Source organism: Poecilia mexicana, unplaced genomic scaffold, assembly GCF_051168715.1.
Source record: "Poecilia mexicana isolate PSO_F unplaced genomic scaffold, ASM5116871v1 scaffold_23, whole genome shotgun sequence".
Taxonomy (NCBI): Eukaryota; Metazoa; Chordata; class Actinopteri; order Cyprinodontiformes; family Poeciliidae; genus Poecilia; species Poecilia mexicana.
Window position 1 is genome coordinate 18,140,379 of NW_028263392.1, and position 27,356 is coordinate 18,167,734.

General features: G+C 47.3%; 1 protein-coding gene across 5 annotated transcripts; it reads right to left on the reverse strand.

Annotated features, from left to right (window-relative positions):
• On the reverse strand, window positions 1–27,309 carry ptpro (protein tyrosine phosphatase receptor type O). 5 transcript variants are annotated; one of them, XM_088003338.1, is made up of 28 exons: window positions 26,256–27,309; window positions 21,879–22,140; window positions 21,549–21,704; window positions 21,048–21,200; window positions 18,110–18,610; window positions 17,807–17,968; window positions 17,414–17,610; window positions 17,161–17,281; window positions 16,884–17,077; window positions 16,694–16,805; window positions 16,416–16,579; window positions 16,218–16,338; window positions 15,152–15,285; window positions 14,217–14,355; window positions 11,214–11,334; window positions 10,177–10,245; window positions 9,175–9,258; window positions 7,352–7,387; window positions 5,479–5,560; window positions 5,272–5,362; window positions 5,089–5,165; window positions 3,781–3,915; window positions 3,413–3,535; window positions 3,181–3,335; window positions 2,881–3,016; window positions 2,661–2,771; window positions 2,361–2,403; window positions 1–2,277 (listed from the first exon to the last, which is right to left on the reverse strand). In XM_088003338.1, exons 1-26 carry the CDS (start codon window positions 26,328–26,330, stop codon window positions 2,667–2,669), a joined length of 3,705 nt encoding a protein of 1,234 aa, XP_087859464.1. In that variant the 5' UTR covers window positions 26,331–27,309; the 3' UTR covers window positions 1–2,277; window positions 2,361–2,403; window positions 2,661–2,666. The 5 variants fall into 5 exon arrangements, with proteins under 5 accessions (XP_087859464.1, XP_087859463.1, XP_087859465.1 ...); XM_088003337.1 differs by lacking the exon at window positions 2,361–2,403; XM_088003339.1 differs by lacking the exons at window positions 2,361–2,403; window positions 26,256–27,309 and adding an exon at window positions 24,981–25,444.
• Window positions 27,310–27,356: the final 47 nt, after the last annotated feature.

Below are 27,356 nucleotides of genomic sequence, written 5' to 3' on the forward strand. Positions count from 1 at the left end.
TATCTGCAACATTTTAATTGAACACACATTAAAATTCTGTGACAGTTTCAAGTCAAACTGTTAGTGACACAATGCACAAGAAAAATGGCACCAACGACGTACAAGTTTGGACTGGACACACTAAGCAAGAGAAAGAACCGTGAAATGTTCAGAGTTCCCAAAGTCCTCAGAGTGAAGATTTACATTTACAACCTTAGAAAAAAAGCCTAAAGCAAGTTTCACAAGAAGTTCTGAGCAATAACGAGCAGTTTAATCAGCAGTTTTATGTACAGTTCATCTGATATCTAACAGTGAAATGGAGCCATAAGCAGACTGAGGAACCACAAGGCCACAACACCAAGCTGCTCAACAGAAACTGTGCTTTTCTTTACTCCCACATTCACTAAAATCTGTGTACAAAAACACACGGTGTCCTCAAAATGCTTCACTCTCTGTTTTATTCCTGCTCCACATGTAATAAAGTTCAGTCTGAACTTGTAACCAAACAGCTGTCAAAATCTAAATACCAACACAAAGCTGACATTACAGCATCAACACTGGTGCATTATAAATATGTGGAACTCCAGCAAGTTATCAGCATGAAAATATAAAAATGAAAAACTCCTGATTCTTTAAATGAAACATTTTCATTAATAATGGGATATAGTTCTATTTTTACCAAGATCAATTTTTTTAATAAAATAAGAAAAATGAAAAATGGTACTTTTGATAAAACAGATTTTGTCAGTATAGTTTCATCAGAAGTAAAAGATTTTAAAATAAGGCCACGGAAACCAAAACTCTTAGTTTCTGAAGCTGAAAACTGCAATGATGAGAGAAGCTGAGCTTTTATTTTGACGACACCGTGCACTTCCTGAATGCAGAGTAATAGTTTGGGTTCGGCGAGCTCGCCTCTGTTCAGGAGACATTCTCTAAAGTCATGGAGCGGAGATCCAGAGTGATTCCAACCTTCAAGTCATAAAATTAGAACAAAGATGAAAAACCAAAACTTGATATGGAAAAAACAGCAGACGCTTCACAGAACGGCCACCGGGGGGCGCCAAACATTCCTGAATTTTACTCACCAGGTCTTTATAACTCCAAAAATAATTTAGTTTTTCTATATTCACTTTAAAAATATGTTTCTCCAGTATGTTCTGTGAATTAAAATAAACAGATATTTGATCATTCCAGATTTACAGATATAATGAGTAACATTTACTGCCACCTAGTGTTAAAGATGAGAACAGCATGATTAAGCTTTGATCCCAGAGACGTTTTCATCAAACTGACTTGGTTTCATCTTCATCGCCTTAAGCTTCCTGGTTTAAGGCGGTGAAGATGTTTTGGTCTTTTCTTCTTGTTAAACATTTTGACTTTAAACTTGAATTTTAGATTTAGAGAAAACAAACATCTGGGATTATTTAATCCAGACGCACCAATGATGAGCTACTTAGTGTTTAATGGATTTTTGGAGCATTGAGTTTAATCCCTTAATCTGCCTGAAAGCTGACTGGATTTATTCTGGCGGATCGTTTCTGTCCAGGGGAGCTGCAGGGTCAAAGGTCAGACAGAAAGAAGGAGGAGGTTCAGCCAGCAGCTGATTTCCAGCTGCTGTTCTGATCAGATGTTTGAGCCTTTGTCTCCAAACTAGATCTGCTGCCTGGAAATTCCCAGAATTCCCTCTTCCTGAAGCCCATGTGCTCCGGTTCTGATGAAGCATCGCTGCCGGTGCTGAAGCTCTTCTTCGGTTTGAAGCAAAGCGATGGAAACGCAGCCATCGCTCCGCAGGTTCGTTCTTCCCTTCGCCTCAGTGCAAAGTTAAACTGCGGCATTCCCAGTCCTCCCAGTCTTAAACAACCTGGCCGTTCTCTTCCTGTGTTTGGGGGTTCTGCAGCTCTGGGATCAGTTCTAATGGCAGTGTCCAATCAGCGTCCTGCTAACCGCCAGCGCTGACTGAGGCAGAAACTAAATGTGACAAAGCAATGGAAGTCGGTGCGCAGGCTTCCAGCAAATCCTGAGATAAAAAAAAAACGACATCAAATGGAAAACTGCTGACTCAGACCAACAGAGGTCAGAGGTCCTGCATCATGGTGGGTCACTGGAAACAGCATGAATAGTTCTGGTTCTGGTCAGTCAGTGAAAGATCCTTAAGGCAGAACTCCATCAAACGACAGGACACCGAGTCAAAGAAAAGCCGGGGTCAGAGGTCACTCTGTCATGTTCTGGTTCTGATGATGAAGTGGGTCATCTTCTACAGAGAATGGATGCCTGAAGTGCCGCCACCGCTGTTGCTGCCTGCAAGACAACGAGCAGTGCAGAGGAGAACCTGGTCAGCACACCGGATGCTAACTGGTGCATCCAGTTAGTATGATGCTAACCTCAGGATGGATCTGCTGGGAACGCTCAGGATCCGACATTCAGCTGGAAAAATCCAAAATTCAACCAACTGGTCGATATCCAAACTACACGACTAAAGAAAACAGCAACCAGCCAACCAACCAATCATTTTACCAATTATTCAATCAACTAACCTGAATAACCAGCTAAATGATAAACTTCCTGTCAGGACGGACCAAGAACCAGCAGCAGGAAGTGGTTCTGAGCCCAGTTCTGATTGTACCCGGTTCTAAATCAGTTGGTACCGGTACCAGCCGAAGGTTCCCTGGACTTGGACTCACATCTCATTATGTCTTGCTGGAGTTCTCATAGATGACATCAGATGTGATGGACTGCTGCTTCTTCTTCTGCCACATCAGGAGGACGCACTGATGGATGAAGACATACTGCTCCTGCACACACACACACACACACACACACACACACACACACACACACGGTCTGTATTGTGGCAGAGGGTGTGTGTGTGTGTTGGGTGCTGAAGCCCGGACTCGTCCTGACCTCGGTCTGGACCATGGACAGCCGGTGGGACCTCATGTCCGACACCATACCCAGGATGTCCACGAACTCGTGTTCCCGGATGTGCTGCATCAGGCGGTCCAGGGCCATGAAGGTCCCGGTTCTGCCCACGCCGGCACTGAAACAGAAACAGCTGGGATCTAACGGGTCTCCAGCAGAACCAACGACCTCCAGCGCTAAACATTTCTTGGTTTCTAATATGCCCGGTTCTGCAAGGTCACCTGACTGATTATATGACATCAGAACCAGAACCGGACCTTCTGGAACCAGTTGTTGACCGACCTGCAGTGGACGATGATGGGGTCCTTGGTCCTGTTGGCCTGCTGCCGGACGATGTGGACGAACTGCAGGATGCTTTCGATGGCGTTGACCGTGGGAACGCCGTGATCCGGCCACGAGGTGTAGTTCAGGTGGAGGACGTCCAGGGTCTCGTCCGCCTGCAGGGGGAGGCAGAGAGTCATAGCATTTCTGATCGGTCCTTTAAAGCCACGTCCTGCAGGAGAAGACGACTCACATATCCAAGTCGAAACTTCCTGATGATCCACTCTGGAGAGCCTTCCTCAGAAAGCATCTCCACACTGATGTCACCGTACATTACCGGCTCGTCTGTGAACGGCCAGTAGTGGTCGCACTTCACCTGGAAAAACCAAAACATCAGCTGGGAGGAGCAGAAAATGTAGATACAACCACCAGCCAGCAGGGGGCAGAATAAACACTGAGCTTCACTAACAAGGACCAGCCAGCAGGGGGCAGACTCGAGCCTGTATTTGACTGTAGAACTAAGACATACTGGTAGGAACAGCGCCATCTAGTGACGCTGTTCCTAGACCAGAAATGTTTCTAATAAATAGGACGTGAATTTGAACCGGACCGGCTGCTCACCCTGCGGCGCTCGTTGCATTGAGTCAGCATGACGATGATAGACGACTTCTGCTGCAGAACCATCTTCCAGAAATCGTTGCGCGTCTCCGGCAGTGGCCCCTGGGTGGCGATGTACTCCTTGGAATGTCGGTATCCCTGAAACAGAAACCGGATGACAGGAACTGGAACAGAATCAGGAGCACAACAGTCAGCTCAGATGTTTAATGCTCAGAATGTCAGAAAAACCAAACTGCTCTTTAGATCCAGACGGTTTCAGAACCAGGACAGTTTCTGGGACGACTGAATCAGGAGCCAATCAGGATCCAATATCAGTTTCAGATTTTTGTCATAATCAGAAACTTCAGCCGTTATTTTAAACCAGCTGAGAGAATTATTTGTTACTTCCTGTTTCTATCTGCAATACAAAACAACTTCTGCTTTTGTTTTATGACTTGGGTCCTAAACAAACATAGCACCAATAAATCTGCCTTTTTACACCTTTATGACATAAGCAGAATAAAGACTTCCTGTCTAAACAGGAAGAACAGAATTTAAACTTTATGATGGCCTAAAAAGCCATAACTGGGCTTTATGGATCATTTCTCTGGGATTCCTGGTCCGGTCAGAACCATATGGACCCTTCAGGACTTCAGAGACCTGCTGATCCAGTGTTTCCAGAACCAGGTGAGGCAGCATTTAGCTTCTCTGTTCCTCAGCTCTGGAACCTGAACCTCAGACGATCAGAACCTGCTGGTTCCTGTAAATCAGAACTGGACCGTTTGTTGTTTTTGGGTCGTTCTGGTACCGTCAACGCGCCACCCGTACTCCTCTCATTAATGGCTCAGTCTCATCAGTACCGTTCGCCTGGCAGGTCCAAACATCAGTTCTGGTTCTGCCCGAGTTCTGGCTCGGGTTCTGGCTTCTGTCTCTACGCAGTTGATGCTGAGACATTAAACATGTTCCTGAGCTACAGAGGTTTCACTCAGAGACCTAACAGGAGCCGTCAGATCATGTGATCAGGTCCTGCTAGCTGAGCAGCATGCTAGCCTGGAAGCTAAAGAGGGCGGAGCCTCCAGGCTGTCTTCTCTCTGAACTCGTCTTTTCCTTTTTCTGTTTTATTGGTTATTTTTATAAGAAGCTCTTTGAGATATTCTGAACATCAGATGAAACTTTCTCTTTCAATCTATGAACCACCAGCTCCCCCTGGTGGCCAGCTGTGGAGGTGCATTTCTCATTAAATATAAAGGTTTCTGCATTTGGGCCGAGGCGGACAGAGCCGTTGGTGTTGTGGAAGTTCTGGGAGAGGAAGCGGAGCCGGTGGATACTCACAGGGATGTAGTTGGCGTTGATGTAGTCGGCACCTTCGTCATTGTGCATGGAGACCAGCTTGACCCGACTGAAGTCATCTGAGAGAGGAGGGTAGTTAGTCAGGAGATGAACTACAGATGCTGTCAGACTTCAGCAGAACCCGGTCTGGATCTGGAACCGGGTTCAGACCGGGTCCGGACTCACAGGGCAGGATGTTGGTGTATCGGTTCTTGGGCCTGTTGACTGGCAGGTCGGCGGCATCATGGGTCAGATCCAGGCCGACGCTCTTCAGCTCCTAGAAAACATTCAGAGCAGATTTCAGTTCTGATGGAGAACCGACCCGTTTCTAAACCCATCCAGCTCCGCAGCCCGGCGGTTCCCCCTGGAGGACAGGACGTCTCCAAGTCGTACCTCGAACTGCAGGGAGAACTTGTAGGCGGAGTCTTTGCTCATGTCCTTGAAGTAGGCCTCGAAGTCGTCCAGCTGCACCAGGCTGCAAACACAAACCAAGTCAGACGGTTCTGAGAAGTTCTGACCTCCGGTCCAAACCGCTACCTGGGAGCGCTCAGAGGAAATCAGTAATCCTAATCTAATCCTCATCCTCATCCTGACGGTCATGGGCGTAGGTTTGGGTAGGGACGGTAGGGACATGTCCCGACCAATATTCACGGGATATGAAAAAGTCCCGACCAATTTTTGCCATATTGGCTCAAAGAACGTGGATCTACGATCTTTGATTAGCAGCAACAGGCGGTGCGCGGAACGGAAGCTTCTTAGTTTGACATTTATTATGAGCCTCCGAGACCGTGTCGGAACGGTGCTGTCGGGGGGGTGGGGGGAGGGGGAGTCAGTTGAATCGTCGGACGTTCTTTGATTAGCTGCAAAAGGCGGCGGCTAGCTGGGCACACGCGTCTCCTTCTGAGTCTCCGAGACCATGTCGCCACCAAAAAAAGAAAAGGACAGACATTAGAAGTTATTTCGCTACGTCGGCTGTAAGTACAGTGAGTGGACCCATAAGTTAGATATCTATCACGCAACGCATTTGTTGTAAAGTCCGGTGTTTAGTAAGGTCAGCACTGAATGTGAGGTAGAATAGGTCTGTTAATTATGTAATATTTTTTCTTTTTTATTTTATTATTGATTTCTTCTTATCTGCAATTGCGTTTGCTGTATCCAGAGGATATTTCTTTTGATCTTACTTGTAACGTTTGCTGAATTTTGTAAAGGAAAAAGTAAAGTGTTCTTGAACTGATCTGCTGAGTATGACTGTATCTGGTTGTATACACAAGATGTATGATATGGTTATGGTTGGGGGGAGGGGTTATTAAGCCAATGTGGTTTCCCCCCCTTCTCAAAAATGTACGGTGCTCTTGGGCATTTCACTGTGGGGGGGGTGTCAAGGTCCCCACCAAAACTTAGACCGAACCTACGCCCTTGCTGACGGTTCATGCTGGAGCTCAGGGTTCAGAGTCTGGCTCCACTGGGTCCAAAACCCAGAACATTCCAGCCTCCTCTTCCCAAACCAGAACCTCCCAACAGAACCATAATGACCCAAAGGTGCAGCTCAATGACTGGAGCATCGGCTGAGTTCAGTGGCGCCCCTCAGACCGCCAAACATCAGAACGGCTGACAGCCAATGAAAACCCAGAGCAGGATCAGAACAGTCAAATGGTTCTAATCCAGAATGTTCTGTTAAGGTTCTGTTCTGACTGGGATGAAGCAGTCTGGGCTTCCAGAACCACACCAGGAAAATGTTCTGCTCCCTCATCAGAACCAGCAGAACCGGCAGGTCCCAGAAACAGGATTTTCCTGATTGGTCCGGACGTTTTCAGCTGTCCAATGGGGCACGGTTTCTGCTGAGGACACGCCCTCCTGCCTCAGAGAAGATCTAAGCCCACAGCATGATACCACCTCTACCACCAGCTGGTGAAGGACGAAGGTTCTGTTGCAGAACCGTAGGAGTGGATCGGTCCAGCTGCTGGTTCCGGATGTTCTTCTGCTCTCCAGGAGGAGGAATGTCAGACTGGATCAACTTCCTGCTTTTGTTCCCAAACTGGAGATAACCAGAACCTCTCCGACCTGACATGGCGCCGATTCTGGACCCGATCCAGATTAACGACACTTTCCTGTTTCTGAGATCAGTCTGGGATGAAGGAGTGACGGATTATCTCCCAGATTAGATGGGATGAGTGAAGGACGGATGGAGCAGCGGATGGGTGAAGGTTAAAGGTCAGGGTTAAAGGTCAGGGTGGAGCTGATGGCTGAAGCTTCAGGACTTGGTTACCTGGTTAGCTTTCGTTTCTTTAAAGCCGTTTTGCTCCTAAAAACACAAAGAGCGTGAAATCCAAACATCATCATCATCATCATCATCACCACCACCAACAGCAGCAGCAGCTCAGGACCGTCTGTGCAGCAGCACCGCCCCCTGCTGGCGCTTCACAGTCACTAACTTTACTGTGGTGAATATTTTGGTTCTTCATAAAGTTTTTTCTGCTGCAGCTCAGAGGTTCATGTGGAACCAGAATTTACTGGACTTTCATCATCAGAACTTTAGAATCCGGTGAGGTGGTTCTGATCCGTTTCCATGGTTTCCTTTGAACTGTGTAAAACAGCAGCTGCACAGACGAGTCCTGTGGGTTATTGGAGGTTTAACACCGTATTTCCTCTAAATAAAATATCATTTTACTATTCCCGAGGTTCTTTTTATTATAGCACGATATTTTCTTCAAATAAAAATACTCAATTGCACAATTTTAATAAATTTATCGTTAAGATGCTTTTATAATTTACTAATCTTAGATTTTCTGCATTCTGCATTGATAAAATCTCAGTATAAAAAATGTAAAGTTAATTTAAAAAATAAAAACTGTGAAAAATCTGATGTATTTGTGGGATAATCCCCTCTATTAGAGGAAATACGGTAGAAACACAGGCGGGAAGCCTGTGGCTGCAAGTTTCCATCTGTCTGCTTTTACATCATAAAACACTTTCATTTATACTAAAAAGTTGAATTTGGGAACAGATTTGTTTTTCTTTGATTTTTACAAACAGAATTTTAAATCTATACTTTCTAGCTATATTTTAGTTCATAAAAAAAGTTTAATTATCACGGTAACAAGTCGGTTAAATGTTTCATCAGAACAAAATATGAGAAAATAATTTCTTTCTTGAAACGTTTTTTCAGCCACAGGCTTCCAGATACCTTTCAGAGAAGAAGCCAAACATGAGATCACCACCGTGCAGACGGCCGAACCCGTTACCTGCCTGGCACCGGCTCCATCAGGCTGGACTTTACTCTAAGCCATTCATGCTTTTACTTTGAAATGCCTCTGGATTCACAAGAAACCAGGATCATGCATATCTACAGAGCCTGAGCTACTGAGTGACTGACGGCATGCAGCGAAGCAGAGTCAGCATCATGCTGCGGACGCCGTCGTGTCGGAGCGATCCGCCACAGTTCAGCGCGATGCTAACGCTTTCCAGAGGGAGGAATTTCGACGCTGCAGAGTCTGGTGTGTCTGAACAGCCACAAAAATATCAGGATTTACATGATATTTTCAGAAAATCATGAAATACTGAGCAAATGATCCAACAGGAACGCACTGGCTCACGTCATGAAGTCGTTTCTGCTGGTCTTAAAAAAGCCAAATGAAAGAAACAATGATAAAACTTCAGGTTATTTAAACTTTTCTCTTGAAAAATCTGTTGAAAAATGGCCAAAACATCCAAATCACCAATTTATAAAGTTACAATTATATAGAAAAGTTTGTTTTTATTGGAGAAAACTGATCAGCAGAGAAAAGTAAACTCCTGCTGTTTCAATGGTTTCCATGAAGCAAAAGCAAACGGTAAAAACTTCTGGATAAACGTGTTTGAGGGCCAAGAATGCAGCCCTGATGAACACCATGGAGTTCATTTCCTCCATTCACAGATTTCTAGACGAGGCGTCAGGAAAACCCAGTTCCTGGTTCAGAGCCATGAGGGACTCCAAGAGTCTGTGGAAGAATTAACACACACCAGGCTGATCTGAGCGTCTCTGAGTTCAAACTGTGAGCGATGGACTGTGGCGGGTGAACATGCCCCAAAGTGCAGCAGGCGCTTACTTACCACGGATTAATATAAAAAGCCAAAAGATAGTCAGTCCAAAGGCAGGAAGGCAGGAGGGTAAGGAAGGCAAAGAGGCTTCTTCGCCTGAAGGTTCAAATAAACAGACACAAAAAGAGAAAATAAAGAGAACAGACACCAGGGGGCGACAGGGAGGACAAAACATGGAGCTCCATTAGTAAAGAGGCTTCAATTAGTGCAGAGTTAAAGCATTGCTGCCTCACTTAACAGCCATGACATCACCGCTGGCTCCGCCCACAACGCCCTGCCCGGGCGCCGTGACGGTTCCGATGAGCTCAGCAACGAGGGGGGGAAGGGCGTCATAAAGCAGCAGAGGCAGACTGGGAGTGGAACCGTCAACCAGAACCAGAAAACCCGAATCAGCATTACTGTGGAATAGTTCAAGTAAATGTTGGTCGGCTCTCTGGAACAGATCCAATGGGACCCATCCAGTCCTTGGCTGGTTCTGACTGAAATCACCTTCGTCCTCCTCTTCCTCACAGAAACACAGCTGCCCTTCACAATAAGAGCACGACACCCTGATGAAATGTTTAGTGATGGGGTTCTGCCTTCACTGACTGTCTTTCAGCTCTTATATTAACCATCAGAACCAGAACCTTCAGCCACAGCACCGACTCAGAGGCTTTTATTTTGAAAAGATAACTAATGGACTGCTCTCATTTCTGTTTTTAGGTATTTGAAAGAACAACTGGCTCTTAAAGCTGCAGATTAGACCTGAGCCTTCATCTTCAACAAACAGCATCTATCATCATCATCATCATCATCATCATTATCGTCGCCTTCGTCGTCTTAAAGGGCTACACACAACATTAAAGCTGCAGGTGCAAGTTCACATCCTAATCTGCCTCATCAATCTGTCCCTCCACTGGGCTGTTTCCTGTTGGGTGTGTGCAGCTGTGAAATGAGGAAGTGATGCTGCGGCGGCCCGTCGCCAACGGCAACCCAACCGCCTGCAGCAGCAGCAGAAGAAGAAGAGAAGCGTACCAGTTGTAGGGAAGCTTCCCGTCTCGGTCAAACGAGGCGAAGTTAACGAAGGTCTCGGCGCTGCAGTTCCTGCAACACGAAGCGACGGGATCAGACAGGAAGTCACGGAAAAACAGGAAGTCAGCAGGAAGTGAAGAATAACGGAAAATCAGCTTCTATGTGCTCAATTCAAACCACGTTACGCAACGCAATTATTCTCACTTCATTTTATTTTTTCACTAAATAAGGAAGTTAAAAAATGACATGAAACAAAAGATAAAAAATAAAAACCCAGAGCGACCAAAACAGAAACTAAAATAAAATATAAAACACCAAAAATAAAACTATAAATACAGAAACAAAATCTTTACCAACCCGAAGAGACTTAAATCTACACCCAAGTAAAAAAAAGTAGAAATAAAGAAAAATCACAACAAATGATAGCAAAATCCGACAGAAATTAAAAGTATTTAATTAAATCATCCCGGTTTTTAATTTAATTTAATTTATTAATAATCAGGACTAAAAACTTCCAGTGGCTTTCTAATAAAATGCAGAATTGGCCACAAACATTTAATAAAGTTGGAAAAATGAAGCAGAAATGAGCCAAATTCACACAAGAACAAATCTAGAAAAAGATGAAAATGTTCAGTTATGCTTTGCTGTTCATGTTTTAAATCTGACAAACCCGGAAAAGGTTTTGGTTTTAAATCTACAATCATTTCTGCTTTATACAGAAATTCAACAGCTTAATTAAAATATTGCGTTAATAGTTGATTTAGTAGACAAAAATAAAAGTTTTTGTTGTAATTATTAAAAGGGAAAATTGTAGCAGAAGCTCCCTTCCAGTTTAGACACCAGATGGACATCAGATTATTATTATTATAATAATTATTATTATTTTTATAATTATTATTGTCATTCTGTTGATGTTGTCGGTATTTTAATAAATCCTGTTTTCTGAACATTTCAACATTTAGGATTAGGGTTCAGATGCTCTCAGGACGAACAGGTCTGCCTCCTGTTGCCATGGTGACGGAGCTGATGCGGAGGCTCACCTGGTCATCTCCAAGTGTTTCTTGCGGAGGACGAGCAGGAAGAGGACGAGAAGGCTGATGAGCAGGAGGCTCAGCACGGCCAACGCCGAGATGGCCGCCACGCTCGGGTTCATCTCTTTGGCTGCAGACGCGCGCGCGCACACACACACACACACACACACACACACACACACACACACACACACACACACACACACACACACACACACACACACACACACAGAGTTACATTATCAGAAGGCGGAGCCTACACTGCTCTTCCTGTTCAACACCTTCACGATAAAAGCCTCCTGCTGGCTTTAATGAGGCGAATTTAAACAAATGCAGGAATAATTCTCAGTGAGATCATCAGGCCCATGAATCACACAGGAAGTCCAGCAGGAAGTGGATTTAATGTCAGGGAAGACATGGTCATCAGTCATTTAAATTCTAGTTCCGCAAACTGAAGATGACAGGAAGTCTTTATTTATAACTTCCTGTTTGAATCTAATTCCCTTAAAGATATTTCAGTTTAGAAGTGTTGGTTAATCTGCAGCAGGTCGATGAAACTCATCTCAACATGATCAGGAAAAAAAACTAAAATCGTCTTAAATTCATTTAATTAAAATAGAAGTTGGTCTTAAAATGTTTACCATTTTGTGGTGGCAGCACCGTTTCATCTCTTGTAGTTTATTTTTCTAGCAGGATTTTTGTTTAAGGCAAATGCATACATCTCAAGGCGGCTGATGCTAATGCTAACTAGCTGCTAATATACTCTAGCTTAGCGGTTCTCAACATGGGCGGTACCGCCCCCAGGGGGCGTTCAGAGGACGGCAGGGGGCGTTGGCGGACATTTTTACAAAAGGGGGGCGCTGGGATTCCTCTGGGGGGCGTTTGGTGGAAGGTAAACTTTACACCTTATATGCACAACAATGCCAGTTTAGACTCTGAGCAACTTGGTAAAACTGTATTGTGTAACATTAAACATGCTTGGCTGCAACGGTATCGATGGCAGCTCTTCTTCTATTCAGTGTTTGTTAGCTTCTGTTAGCTTCTTGGCGCAGCTCCGTTCTCCTGCTACTGGTAGCTGAAATCACAATACCCTCACTGTGTATCCCTCTGAAAAATGAACCATTTAAATAAAGAAATCCCTCCATGGTGAAACCCCGATAGAGAGCGTTCATTTTATAGCGTTAACACCGGAGCTGTAAGGTCCGGTATGAAACGAGGGTGATAGAACAGCACGGCACTTTTAAATTTCAATAATCAGAATGCAGAAATTGTTTACGTTGTTTTAAAAGGTTTATGTCAGTCTGCCTTTCCCCATCGATACGCTTCCCGACCGCCCTGCACCTTAGGGGGTAAAAAAAATAAAGACGCACAAAACTCTGAAACAGGAGAAGCGGGACATAAAACGGGGCGACGAACTAGATGTGAATTATGGCATAAAAACAGAGAATCTGACGCTGAACAGTGAAAAATCAACACATGATGTGAAACATGATGATTAGACGGAGCAGCAGGTGATGAGTGAAGATTAATGATGGACAATAAATGATAAAATAAATCTAACAGGAAAGAAACTAAAGTGGACACAGCAATAAACCAGGAGAGGATAATATTAATCAGAGGAAACTAAATAGAAATGAATGAAGAACAAAATGCAAGAATAAACTAAGAAACTAAAGTAAATACAGAGGAATAAACTGGTATGGCAAGACCTTTAGAGCAATAATTAATACAGAGACTGTATGGCAAGAATAAACAGACACTATTTCCAGATAAAAGGTGAAATAATATTGATGAAGTGCCATGGGTTTGTTGAGACCACATCTAGTACTGAGAATAAATATCTGATCTGATATCTGATCACTTATATTTTAATTAGATTTTATATATGTATTTCTTCAATATTATTTTTCATGTCAGTGTTAATGTCATGAGGCTGATGACTCCATGACACTTTCAGTTTGACTCATTAGGATTTGATTAAGAACCAGATTTGTTCTTTGTAATTTCTGTCCAGTAAAACTATTAATCTATAATCAATAGACAGGTCTATATGAAGATATAATCCATGTTTCTCTCTCCTATTTGTACGGCATTAAAAGGAACTTTTGTTTTTCCACTGAAAGCTCTGGTTTGCACAGTAAATGCCATGTGGGTGAAATTTTATGGATGATACTCTGATGTCCCATTCTCCTGAAGGCAGCACAGAGCTGCACCACCAGAAGAGAAGAAGAGCTATGATTAATGTAGTTACAGTTCTATCCATGTTTTAATGCTGCAGAGCTCAGTCGGTTTGCTAATAGTTCAAAGTTTAAACTGGCATGTTGTTCATCTTTTATCTGGTAATTTTATCCAAGATTTAACAGCTAGAAAATGTTACAAAATAAGAATATTTTTTCCACTCTGATTGGCTGCTGTTGGCCTACAGATTTTAACTTGAATGTTCATTGCATTTTTCATAGACACCTGTGAAAATAATTTCTATTCCCATGGCTTTTTTGTTCTCGAGAAAATAATTTTTGATGATAAATACAGAAACAAGCATAAAAATCAAAACATCTACAATAGTGATAGTAATATTAATGATAAAATAATGGTCAGTGCAAAGTAGCCTGCAAATTCTTTGGTGGGGGGTGCTGGCCCAAAAAAGGTTGAGAAACACTGATCTAGCTAGCTTGTTTTTTAGGGTAAAAGTACATTTATCATCAGTTGCTGGGCGATGTTTGTCTTACGAAGTCAACCTGCATTCACTGTGTGGAGCGAAGCTCAGCAACTTTACTCTATTAAACATGTTTTAATAACGCAGGTCTTAAATCTCATTCGTTTTGGTCTTAAAAAGCCTTAAGTTTGAGTTGGTGAAACCTGCAGGAGCCAGAACCTCTGAGACCAGAACCGCTTCAGTGAGACTGCATTCAGAGGAAAGCAGAATAAAAAGCCCACCACACCTTTCAGATTTTTACACTACTTGTGTTGATCTGGTTAAAACATGTTTAAGGTCTCCACAGCGCCCCCTACCTGCGGTGGTGACGGTGATGCGGGCTGGCCGGCTGGCTGAGCTGTAGCTGAAGCTCGTCACGCTGCAGTTGTAGCTGGACGACGGAACCAGACCTGAAACGGTCAGAACCTGAGCGGTGGAGGTGATGGGCTCTCCGGCCTGCAGGGGGAGCCACACGTCAGAACAGAACCACAACCCGTTGGTCTGAGCATGCTCAGTGTGAGCCTTCTGACTGAACTTGGGCAAATGGTTCTGATCCGATCAATGTTCTGATCCAGAGAACCTGACTGGTCAGAACCAGAACCACAGAGATCCTCCTGACAACTGATCCAGGTTCTGCTCAGATCCATCCAGTTAACCAGGAAGTTCTGGAGAACCTTCAGCTTCTGGACCAGAACCGGGTCAGGCAGCAGAACCAGGACAGGCAGTTGCACTGTGGTCCATCATCTGGTTCCAGAACACATCAAAAACTCTTGGAGGGAATTTCAGAACCAGAACCAGGGCCTGAGGATTACTGTGGTCCTGATTATTATTCTGGACCAAATGGGCCGAGGTCAAACGGTTCCGGATCAGATGAGCATCAGAACTTTTTATTAAATTCTGATGGAAACAGGAATAACTAAAAATCCAGTTTTTAGTCAGATTTATTTAAAACAGTAAATAAATCTGACAGAATACATTCAGTGAAAAAATTTTAACCATAAAAAAGAAGACAACTAAAAAAAAATTACATGTGATAGAAATTGGTTCCGATCAGAACCAGATTTGTGGTTCTGTGGGGAAACTTGATGATAAATAAAGAAAATCAGAAAAAACAAAAAAATATTGACGATAAAATCTCTTCCCCGTTTTAACACTCAGCTTCTCTTTCTGCTGGTTCTGGCTCTGGGTCCGCTCGGCAGCAGAACCCCTCCCAGTCCTGAACCCAGATCCAGTGTGAGGCGGGCTTACTTACCTTCAGCTCCTTGCTGGCCCAGTTGGGTCGGCACAGAACCTGGTAGTAGTCCACCACGCCGTCCTCACTCCACAGCAGCGTGACGGACGAGTGCGTGGCGTTGACGGCGAGCAACAGGCGGGGAGGGGCCGGCTCTGCGGGACAAAAACTCCATCAGCTGGGCTGAACCGGGCTGAACCGGACCGCCGCCACTTCCTCTGAGCGGCGCCACTTAAAGACGGCAGAAGAGGAAGTGGACCCGGCCAGTTTCTGTTTCACTTTCACAGACAAGTCCGAATGCGCAGCGCTGGACGGGCAGAATCCAGCAGAACCTCTGAGCTAAAAAACTGAAACTAAAACATTTCATCCTGAGCCAGAGATGACCTACTTCCTGTTTGGTTATTGGAGGGGAGCAGCAGAACCAGAACCACTTCCTCGACCTGCAGAACCCATCTGGATGGACGAAGCCACGCCCACAACCTCTACCTGTAGCTGTCACACATGGCAGTGGCAGCACCATGCTGTGGGCTGAAACGTGAAGCAGCACCAACAACTGGACGGAGACATTTGGGCTCTTCAGCCAATCACAATGGGTGTGGTCCAGATCCTGCTCACTGATTGGTTGAGGCAGTGTATGTATAATTCTGGCCCTCCATGTATCAGAGGAAATCCTGAATAAAGTTATGAATGAATGACAGGTGGGAGTTGCCATCTGTAGGTCCACTGCTGCTGGTTTTGGGCAGGTCATGGAGTTCTCTGGCGCCCCTAGTGGCAGAAAGGAGAACTACAACAACAAACCTGCCTCAGATCAAAGGTTCACATTTATTCCTGATTTCATGTTTTTAACATTTCTTCAGAAAAGAGTTCAGATGATCAGATTTTAAATCTGATCATCTGAACATCTATAATTAACATCCATAAAATTTTAATTAAACAATGTTAGTTTTACTTAGAACTTTATTATGAATTAATTTTATTTCTTGTCATCAACGTTTATTCCTCCCATCCGGATCCGTTCTGAGGATCCGGACCTGGCCGGCAGAATCAAGCCTTCTGCAATGTGTGTGTGTTCTGATCCGGTTCTGACCCAGTTTGATGATGCTGGGAACAGACGTGTTCCTGCTGCGCTCCGTGCACGCCGTCACCGTCAGGTTGTAGATGTCTCCCGGCGGCAGCGGCAGGCTGGCCTGCATGGCGTTCCGGGTCACCTGGGGAACAGTACCAACTCAGACGGACGCTACGGAGGTCCAAGCCGCCCAATCAGAACCAGAACCAGGTTCCTTACGTCTACTGAGTATCTCCTCTGTGGCCCCTTCTTGCCCACAGCCTCCACCTGCCAGTGCAGCATCCTGGAGTGGCTCAGGTCGATGAAGAGCTCACCGTAGGTCCACCGGACCACCAGAACCCCCTGGGAGTAATCCACCAACGAGATGTGGGGCGCCTCCGGAGCTGAGAACAGGCCCGGTTAGACAGAACCTCCAACTGGACCAGAACAGTGATTCTGGATCCAACAGCTGGTTCAAGACCCGGTAACTGGTTCCGGTAACCGGTTCTGGTCCGTACCTGTCACGAAGCTGACCGTAGAGCTGTCGCAGCAGGTGAGCGGCGGGTCGCCCCAGGTTACCATGGAAACCCTGAAGTTGTAGTACCAGGCGGGCAGCAGGTCGGTCACTCTCTGGGGACAAACAGAACCAGAACTGGATGAGCAGCTGCCAGCATCACTAAGTGCCGACCATCCGGAGACGGCGGTTACCACGGTAGCGATGACGGAGGCGGTGGCAGCAATCTCGTAGTAGGTGGTCCACTCGGACGCCAACGTGACGGGGTTGAAGAAGAACGTCTGCAGGATGTACTTCCTGAAGGCCACGTGGTACGGCCGCTGCCAGCTGAGGACCACCGCCGTGGGGCCCAGCGGGTACACCGCCAGCTCCCGCACACCTGTGGGCTCTGAGCCAAACACACCTGGTCAGTCAGCAAGGACACAGAAAACAGCCTGACTCCGCCCAACAGGAAGTAGGAGGGAAACTCACCGATGTCAATGATGACTGGTTCGGACGGCGGGCTGGTCAGAGGGCCGTTGGTGTGGTAGACGACCACGCGGTATTGGGCGCCGGGTGTCAGGTTGCTGATGATGTCACTGGTCGAGTTCTCCTGTGAAAACAGAAAAGTTCAGTAACTCTGAGCCCAAGGCCGACAAGCTTCAGGAGAGACTGGGGTAAGGAAACAACGGCAACCAGACGAGGCAGTTCTGTGTGTCTGTTTGGCCCGGCGGGCCGGCGGTACCTCGCTGCAGTAGGTGTTCTCCATCCTCTGGCTCAGGCTGGGCTTCAGGCAGGTGGTGGACACCACCGACACCAGGCTGCCGTTGTGGCTCTGAGGGGACGGAGCCCAGGAAACGGCGGCGGTGCTGGAGTCCAGCAGCCTGACGCTGACGCCCTGAGGACGCTCACGCAGCTCCTCCAACAGCTCGCCGCTGGGACCTGGATGGATTCACACGGACCCATCAGGACCAGAACCACAGTAGATCCAAACAGAACCTTTAACACCCTGAACAAATCAATGACGATCCAGGAGGTTCGCTCAGAGTTAACGCGTCTGCTGAAAGTTGTGAAAATGAAACAAAAAGGTTTAAGCAGCCATATTGTTTCCGAACCTGCCGGTTCTCCAGAGACTCACTGAGGTAGAAGGTGAAGCCGGTGTCGGCGCTGCTCTCCCGGGCCTCACAGTCTCCAGACGAACTCAGTGTGGTGACCTGGACTCGGTATGTTCCTGGCTCTGTCAGCTCTGTGAAGAACTCGTGCGTGTTCTCGTCCACAGTCGCCATCTCTGTGGAGTTCCCTACAGACGAGACCAGTAGGTCAGAGACTGGAAACTGGAAGAACTGGTTCATCACAGATCTCACGTGTCGGGCGGGTCAGAGAACCCGTCACTCAGGAGACGGACCGCTCCACCATGTGACCGGACCCTACTGCTGCTCACCGTCTCTGTAGATGTAGACGTTGAAGCCGTCATAGGAGGTTGGAGGTCGTGGGGGCAGCCAGCGAAGCTCCAGCAGGACGGGGGGCAGCCTGGTGGGCAGAACCGGAACCTCGGCTGGCACCGCCATGGCCGACCCCGGCTCGTTGGAGTCCTCGTACTCCGACACCAAGGCGTTGACGAACTCCTCGTCTTTGTCAGTGGGCGAGATCTCCGTGGGGTCCAGCCAGTAGCTCTGAGGCTCCGCCTCCTCCACGCGGCTGCCGTTGCTAATGGCGACACTCTCCGTCACGTTCTGAGTTGCATTGAAGGAAACCCGAGGAGTCGCTTCCTCCTCTTCGAAGACGATGTCCTCCTCAGGCTGTGTCTCGGCCTCCTCCATCAGCGGGACGTCCCGCGCCCGGCGGGCCGACCGCCGGCCGGCTGCCACCTCACGCACCCCCGCTGTGGCCCGGCGGCTCAGGGACAGCACCCTGTGGGAGACGTTGAGGGGCGGGAAGGGCACTGGGGGGGAGAGGAGATCTGAGGATCTACTGACATCATCATCATCATCATCACAGAGCAACAGCACAGCCTGGAATCACAGATGGACGCTGATAAACTGTTTAAAAACAGCCTGGTGGTCTGGAACGTGCAATCACCGTCTTCTCAAATCTCCTTCTCTTGTTTCCCCTGAACGTTTCCATCAGGGCTGCATCTGTCTGCAGGAGTGAAGCATCTCACCTCTCATCAGGATCTTTGTTCAACAACAGGAAACGCCATTAGATCAGAGTAACTAGGACCAGAACCAGAACCAGAATCAGGACCAGAACCTGAACCAGAATCAGAACCAGGACAAGGACCAGGACCAGAACCAGAATCAGAATCAGAACCAGAATCAGAACCAGGACCAGAACCAGGACAAGAATCAGAACCAGGACAAGAATCAGAACCAGAACCAGGACCAGGACCAGGACCAGATCCAGAACAAGAATCAGAACCAGAACAAGGACCAGGACCAGGACCAGAATCAGAACCAGAATCAAGACCAGGACCAGGGCCAGAACCAGAATCAGAACCAGAATCAGAACCAGGACCAGAACATGAACCAGAATCAGAACCAGAACGAGGACCAGGACCAGAACCAGAACCAGGACCAGAATCAGAACCAGGACCAGAACCAGGACCTGGACCAGAATCAGAACCAGAATCAAGACCAGGACCAGGGCCAGAACCAGAATCAGAACCAGAATCAGAACCAGGACCAGAACATGAACCAGAACGAGGACCAGGACCAGAACCAGAATCAGAACCAGAACCAGAACAAGAATCAGAACCAGAATCAGAACCAGGACCAGGACCAGAACCAGAACCAGGACATGAATCAGAACCAGGACAAGAATCAGAACCAGAACCAGAACGAGGACCAGGACCAGAAGAAGAATCAGAACCAGGACCAGAACATGAATCAGAACCAGAACCAGAATCATAACCAGGACCAGAACCAGGACAAGAATCAGAACCAGAACCAGGACCAGAACCAGGACCAAAACCAGAACCAGGACAAGAATCAGAACCAGAACCAGGACCAGGACCAGAACCAGAACCAGGACCAAAACCAGGACCTGGACCAGAATCAGAACCAGAATCTCACCTCTCATCAGGATCTTTGTTCAACAACAGGAAACGCCATTACATCAGAGTAACTAGGACCAGAACCAGAATCAGGACCAGAACCAGAATCAGAACCAGGACCAGAACCAGAACAAGGACCAGAACCAGAACCAGAATCAGGACCAGAACCAGAACCAGAATCAGAACCAGGACCAGAACCAGAACCAGGACATGAATCAGAACCAGGGCCAGAATCATAACCAGGACCAGGACCAGAACCAGAACCAGAACCAGGACGAGGACCAGGACCAGAACCAGAATCAGAACCAGAACGAGGACCAGGACCAGAACCAGAATCAGAACCAGAACGAGGACCAGGACCAGAACCAGAATGAGGACCAGGACCAGAACCAGAATCAGGACATGAATCAGAACCAGGACCAGGACAAGAATCAGAACCAGAACAAGGACCAGAACCAGAACCAGGACGAGGACCAGGACCAGAACAAGAATCAGAACCAGAACCAGAATCAGAACCAGGACCAGAACCAGAACCAGGACATGAACCAGAACCAGGACAAGAATCAGAACCAGAACCAGGACCAGAACCAGGACCAGAACCAGAATCAGAATCAGAACAAGAATCAGAACCAGAATCAGAACCAGGACCAGAACCAGAACCAGGACCAGAACCAGGACAAGAATCAGAACCAGAACCAGGACCAGAACCAGGACCAAAACCAGAACAAGAATCAGAACCAGAACCAGAACCAGAACCAGGACCAGGACCAGAACCAGAACCAGGACCAAAACCAGGACCTGGACCAGAATCAGAACCAGGACCAGGACCAGAACAAGAATCAGAACCAGGACCAGAACCAGGACCAGAACCAGGACCAAAACCAGAACCAGAACCAGGACCAGGACCAGAATCAAGACCAGGACCAGGGCCAGAACCAGGACCAGAACCAGGACCAAAACCAGGACCAAAACCAGGACCAGGACCAGAATCAAGACCAGGACTAGGGCCAGGACCAGGACCAGCACCAGGACCAGGACCAGGACCAGAACCAGAACCAGGACCAGGACCAGAACCAGGACCAAAACCAGGACCTGGACCAGAATCAGAACCAGAATCAGGACCAGGACCAGGGCCAGAACCAGGACCAGCACCAGGACCAGGACCAGAACCAGGACCAGAACCAGGACCAGGACCAGAACCAGGACCAGCACAAGGACCAGGACCAGAACCAGGACCAGGACCAGAACCAGGACCAGAACCAGGACCAGAACCAGGACCAGGCTTCCAGGTTTCGTTAACCAGGTGTATCTACCCAGTGTTGCTCACCTGTGCGGTGGTGCAGCGGGCTGTGTGTGACGTCGCTGTGGCTGGTCAGCGCCGTCTGCAGCGCCGTCGCCTCGGAGATGAGCTGGAAGGTGATGTTCCGGTAGCACACACCTGGCAGCCAGTGCTTGAACACAGTCTTCCCTTTGTAGAAATCTGGAGACGACAGAAGAGACGACCTGGAGAAAGCGGTTCACCTTCAACCCGCCTGATTCCTGTCATTCCTCTGGAATCAGGAATAATCTGAAGGGGAAACTGGGATCATCCAGTCAGTGGGAACGTTTTCCCACCGACTGGATGAGGAAGAACTGGGCTTCCAGGAAACACTGGCGTCTGAGTTCATGTCTGGAGTTCCTCAGAACCGACTGTTTGGACTCTAAGGAGATTAACATGTCATATTATTGGCGGGGATTACACTGCCACCATCAGGTCAGGCGAGAAACTACAGCCTGGTATTTATGTTTCCAAGCAGACGGTGTTTCATCAGGTTTCAGTTTTCCTCACCTTTATAGAGCATGGAGCGGCGCTCCAGGCCCTCCGTGTAGCTGATGTTGACCCGGCTGAACACGGTTCTGATTGGTGGGTCAATGTCGAACACAACGCCGGTTTCTGGAGCCTCTCTGTAGTCAGAGATGTACGCAGCACGGACAGGAAGTGGCTCTGCGGAAACAGGAAGATGGAAACATGAAATGTTTTCTGAGGAATTAAAAAAAAATTTAAATAACGTTTTCGCTCCACTTCTAGCAACACACAGTGTAATGTTGATAATATCTGAAGGTCTGGTATATCAGGTGGTCATATTTCATAAAAAGGAGCAGCTGGAATGCTCCTTACTTGTGAGAACGGGAACGCTCTTCATGGGTCGGGACCAGCTCCGTCCCAGGTTGACCAGTAGCCCCACCGTGTAGCAGAGGCCGTGGAAAGACGCGTTGAACAGCAGCGGCTCGCTGGTGTTGATGAACGGAACCAGAACCAGCCGAGGTTCTCCTGAGATCTGCACCGCATACGCTGTGACGTTGTCCTGAAGGTCGCCGCGCTCCAGCGCCGCCACAATCAGTCCCTCCTGATTGGTGGACACCTGAAACGCCGAGGAAACCTGGAAAACACAGCCGCGTGTCATCAGCTGACAGGAAGTTCAACCAGGTTCAGACAGGAAGGCAGAAAAACGATGGAACCTCACGACCCATCAGCCTTTCTGGAGGCCTCTGAAATAAAACTACAAAACAGCGGTAACCAGGAGCGAGCCCTGAGGAACTCCACTCTGAAGCAGCACTGCAGGTGAAACACTGTCACCTAAAACTTCTGATCCGATTCTTGTTTGTCCAGTTTTCCTTCCTGTGACGGTTAAAAATGGCCGAAAGTCTTTCCTGGTTTTACCCAACAATTCTTTGACTGGATCGTTTTCTGACTCTGAACCGATTCCTTTCTTGAACGGGTTCCTCAAACAGAAAACATTTGATTCACTGAACGGGTCCCTATAAAAATTCAGTAAAAAATGAAATTAGTTTTATGTCAACATCAAACAGTCTGCAATGTTTCAGATCATCAGTTGGATCCTAGCAGGTCTGAGAAGAAGAATCAGAAACCTCGGTCCGGTCGGATCGTCTCTCCCGGTCCGGTCGTGGTGATTACTTCCTGCCAGGTTGCCTCTGAGCAGCCGGTGAAAACATCCTGACCTTGGGATGTCCGGATTGTCGACCGGATCCTGCTGGGACCAGTTCCACCCAAAACCTAGTTGTCTGAACAGATTCTTCTTTCTGAACAGACTCCTGAACATTTTAATTCCCAAACTGAAAACCCGACGGTTCTGCTGAAACCATCCGGACACGAACCCTTAGATACCGAACCGGATCAGAGCTGCTTCTAACATGACTTATGAAACATTTCTGCAGGTTCTGACCCAGTTTTCTGGATCTCTCTGGGTTTTACTGGTCTTAAGGGACCAGCATGTGACCCAACATAACCACAGCTGGTTTCCCTGAACAACGTCTGCTTGCTGCCTCCGGCCCGGGTTCTGACCCGGTTCTGTCTCTGACCCAGATTCCTCATCCCAGAACCAGTAATGTGCCGGTTCTGATCCAGTTCTGGTTCCGGTCAGCAGGAAACGCGTCTGTTCATGACTGCTGGCCGTTACCATGGCAACAGGGATGAAGTGGTGACGGGTGGGGGGCGGGGGTCATTATGTCTGGTTCCAGGGTCACCATGGCAACGGAGCCAAAGCTGAAAGCTGACCGTTCTTCCATCGACCGGTCCAGTTCTGATCTGAGAAGGAGGAGCCAACCGGATCCAACAGAACCAGTCCAGAACCATTTCTGTTGGTCCATCCTTTGGGTTCAGCGAACAGAAAGTGGAGAACAGTTCTGCTCTCTGATTGGTCGCACCCATTCGGCTGAATGGACCCGGCTGGAGGGGGGTCGGGTCAAAGGTCAGCCCCTCCCAGCAGCTGCCAACATTGTGATGTAAACACAATGGCTGAGGAAGAACCCGGTACCAGGAGGACAGGAGGTCCAAACGGGCACACCGGACCCGACTTCATGTGACTTTTCATGAAGCTTCCAGAACCAGAACCAGAACCACCACCTGGAGTTCTCCTGACTTCTCCAGCTTAGGTCCAATTGATGGGATGCACCAGAACCCAGCTGATTTTCTCTGATCCGGTTCTGAAACCGGTCACTATTCAGAACCAGGGAGATCTGTTTCCTGCCAACACCCTGAATAAACTCTGTTAATCCGGTTCTGACCCGATCTGTGAGCATCTCAGCACAGTTCTACACAGAGGAGTAGAACCCGACAGAACCAGGCTGACCCCAGCAGCAGAACCAGTTGGACCCGTCCGGCTCAATGTTGGTTCTGCTCCAGAGACCCTCCTGAAGGCCCAGAACCACAGCAGAACTGGGCCTCCAGCAGAGCAGCTGTTGGCTGCACCCCCTGCTGGACAGAATCGAGACTCGCTGTGCTGGTTGCTGGGGTACCAGAGGTGTTGCCTAGCAACCAGAAGGCCAGATCAGGTTGGTTTATACTCCAAGTTCAGCGTAATGAACCAACAGGAAGAGTTTGTTAAATAAACGTTGATGCAGTTTTTTCCAATCGAGACCAAAATAATCAAACTTTCATTTATAGATTTAGATTTATGACAACCATAATCTGTGTCATTGAAATAGTTTGGACTCCGCGGGCCTACAGTCCTTAAGTGGACCTTTTCATTTCGGGTCGGTTCTCCTCCACGCCCCCAGCACTCTGACACCCTGGGCAAAGAACCGGATCACCCATTACTACAACTGAAGCGTCCTCATGTTTACCACTCAGAACCAAATCGGATCCGACACGAACATAACCAGATCCAGACTCCAGCTGAGCTACAGGAAGTCCAGACATGTTCGGTTCTGGAAGAGGTTCGATGGGCCAGACAACCCGACCCAACTCAGACGGTTCTGATACCGGACCAGAAATATGAAACCAGACTGTCAGATAAGAGTGAACCTGGAGGGTGTCTGCAGATCACCATCAGAACCAGAACCAGTTCTGGTCTCACCATCACTCAGCAGCAGAACTTGGAGCCGGACAGAGAGATTCTCTGTGTCTCTGTGTGTGTGTGTGTGTCTCTGTTTCACTCTGTGTGTGTGTCTCTCTGTTTCTCTGTGTGTGTGTGTGTGTGTGTCTCTTTGTGTTTCTGTGTGTGTGTGTGTGTGTGTGTGTGTGTGATCCTCAGTGATGCTGACAGACATCCCTCCTCAGTCAGGCTGCAGCCGACTGACCCACTTTCTGCGGGACAACGAGCTGCTGGCTGCCTCCACGGGACCATCTACCCCCCTTCACCTCACGCACTGAAACACGCACACGCTCAACACGCACGTTTCATTCAGCCCCGTCGCCCCCAGTGAGGCCGGTTCTGAACAAAGCCCCCGAACCGCGCGGTCCGTTCGGGCCTTGACCCACCTGGACCGAGCCGAGCAGCAGGGCGGCGAGCAGCGGCGGAGGCAGCATGCTGGCTGCCGGCTCTGAGCGCTCTCAGCCCGGCCTGGAGCCTCCCGCTCCACTGCGCATCCAAACAATGGCGCTGTTTCTGCCGCAGCGGCCGACGCTCCGCGACGCTCTGCACAGATTCGATCTGCGGGAGATTTCTGCTGCGCACCTCTAACTGCGCATCTTCAGCCGAACCGGACCTGCTGGGAGCCAAGGAAAACGGGCCGGGCTGCGGGGTCCATGCCGCGGCCCGGAGACGAGCAGGAGGTCGGTGTCGGTCAGCCGGGATGAAGCTGCTGCTGCGCGGCGTCGCCCCGCCCTGCGCTGCGCAGAGCTCCGGAGGCTGCACGGAGACGCGCACCTCCTCCTCCTCCTCTTCATCAGACACACGAACCACTGACTGGGAAACATGTTCTGACCTAGTTATCTGGTTCGGAACCAAATCGATTAAAAGTCCGCAGCACTGTAAAATGTTCAGAGAGAAATAATCACAGAGAAACTGTTGAATTAGTTTTACAGTAAACTGAAATTCAAACACTTTAAAATATCCTGCACATCAGGAGCCGTTTGTTCCAAATAAACACAAATAATTTATTTTATGGAGTCTGACACAGGGGGGAATAAAAGTCCATCATTAATTTACAAATGTCACCGTTTCAGACTAAATGAAAGTTTGAAACGCTTCAAAACTAAATATTTAGTTAGGAAGCTATATACTTATTTGTTACCTAAATAGTTACCGACCTTTAGTAAGCACGCTAGCCTGCTAACAAAATATTTAGCTTGTTAGCTAAATGTTTGGCTAGCAAGCGGAATATTTAGTTCGGAAGAACATATTGTCTGGAACATAAATTTAAGTCTGGAAAATAAACTTTACTAACCAAATATTTATCTACCAACTTATGTATTTAGTTAGCACGCTAACTTGCTCACTAAATATTTAGCTTGTTAGATAAATGTTTGGTCAGCAAACTATTTATTTTGGAAAATAAATAGACATTTTTAGTTTGGGAACTAAACTTTACAAACTAAATATTTAACTATAAATTAAATATTTAGTCTGCCAACTAATTATTTAGCTATGAACCTAAATATTAGGTAGCATGCTAGTCTGTTAGCTTAAATATTTGGTTAGCAGGCTAAATATTTAGTTTGGAATATAAATACTTTAGAACCAATTCTTTTTGTTAAACTAAACATTTAGTTATTTATTTCAGACTAGATAACTTTATAAAGGTAAACTTCTACCTGTAGCTCAGGCTGTAAAACCTGAAGCATGTCTCCATTGGTCAGAAATGTTTCAGGTGTTCCGTGTTGGATCATTCTCAGTTCTTCTCCAGGACCTCAGAACACGACCCGACGGCTGGAGGTCCATCATTCTGTCCCATGACGTCACACAAAGGAGCAGCGCCAACCAATCAAAAGCTTCCGGAGCCCAACAACCTGCCCGTGTTTTTAGGGACAGTGTCTGACCCACCTGGACAAGAAGCGGCGGAGTGAAGCTGAAAACGCCTGAAGATTTGACTCGCCTCAATAAATGAGCCGCTGCAGGGCGTGGGCTCACCAGCAGGGGGCGGAGGAGTTCCACTCAGACATCAGAATCACAAACACATGAGAAATGAGAAAAGGACCGCTGCTCGACGTGAATGATCTGGATCAGCCAGCTGACCGCAGCTACCTTCTTAGAGCCTGCCGGTCCAAGAAGGACGTGAGGCGGTAAAGAGATGCGGTTCTGGTTCTGACGAGACCCGGTCCACTTTTAATGTTTTAATCTTTCCTGTTACATGTTTTAAAAGGTTCATGAAACAACAGGTTAAAGCCATCTCTGCATGTCTGCACTGCTCCCTACTGGTGAGAACACCACACTGCTCCCAGTCCAGAACCAGTCCGGAACCTGCTGGGATTTTTCTGGCAGATTCGAGCCACGTTGTTCCTTCTGATCCAGTAAATTTAAAAATGTTTTTATTAAAGTTACTCTGTTTGGTTCCGAACTGTTTCAGTTATCAAATAAAGTAAAATGATACATTTGTATCAGTTGTATCTTTTATTCTGTTTCTGCCGCTCTAGAAACAGAATTAGTGGCTCTGCGCACCACTAACTGCGCATCGTCAACCAAACCGAACCGAACCTGCTGAGACCGAGGGCAGCGGGCCCAGCAGGATGTCCTGCTGACGCTGTTTCTCTGAAATCCTTATATCCTAAAGATTTTCTTCAAACTCAAAATCTCGTAGATTTTTTTAAATCATTTAACTTTTTACATTTAAAAACGGATTTTTGTTTTATTTTCTAAAAATTATCTCCAAATTCTGAAAATAATTTCCGTTTTTCTGAAATGTCAAATTAAAAAAC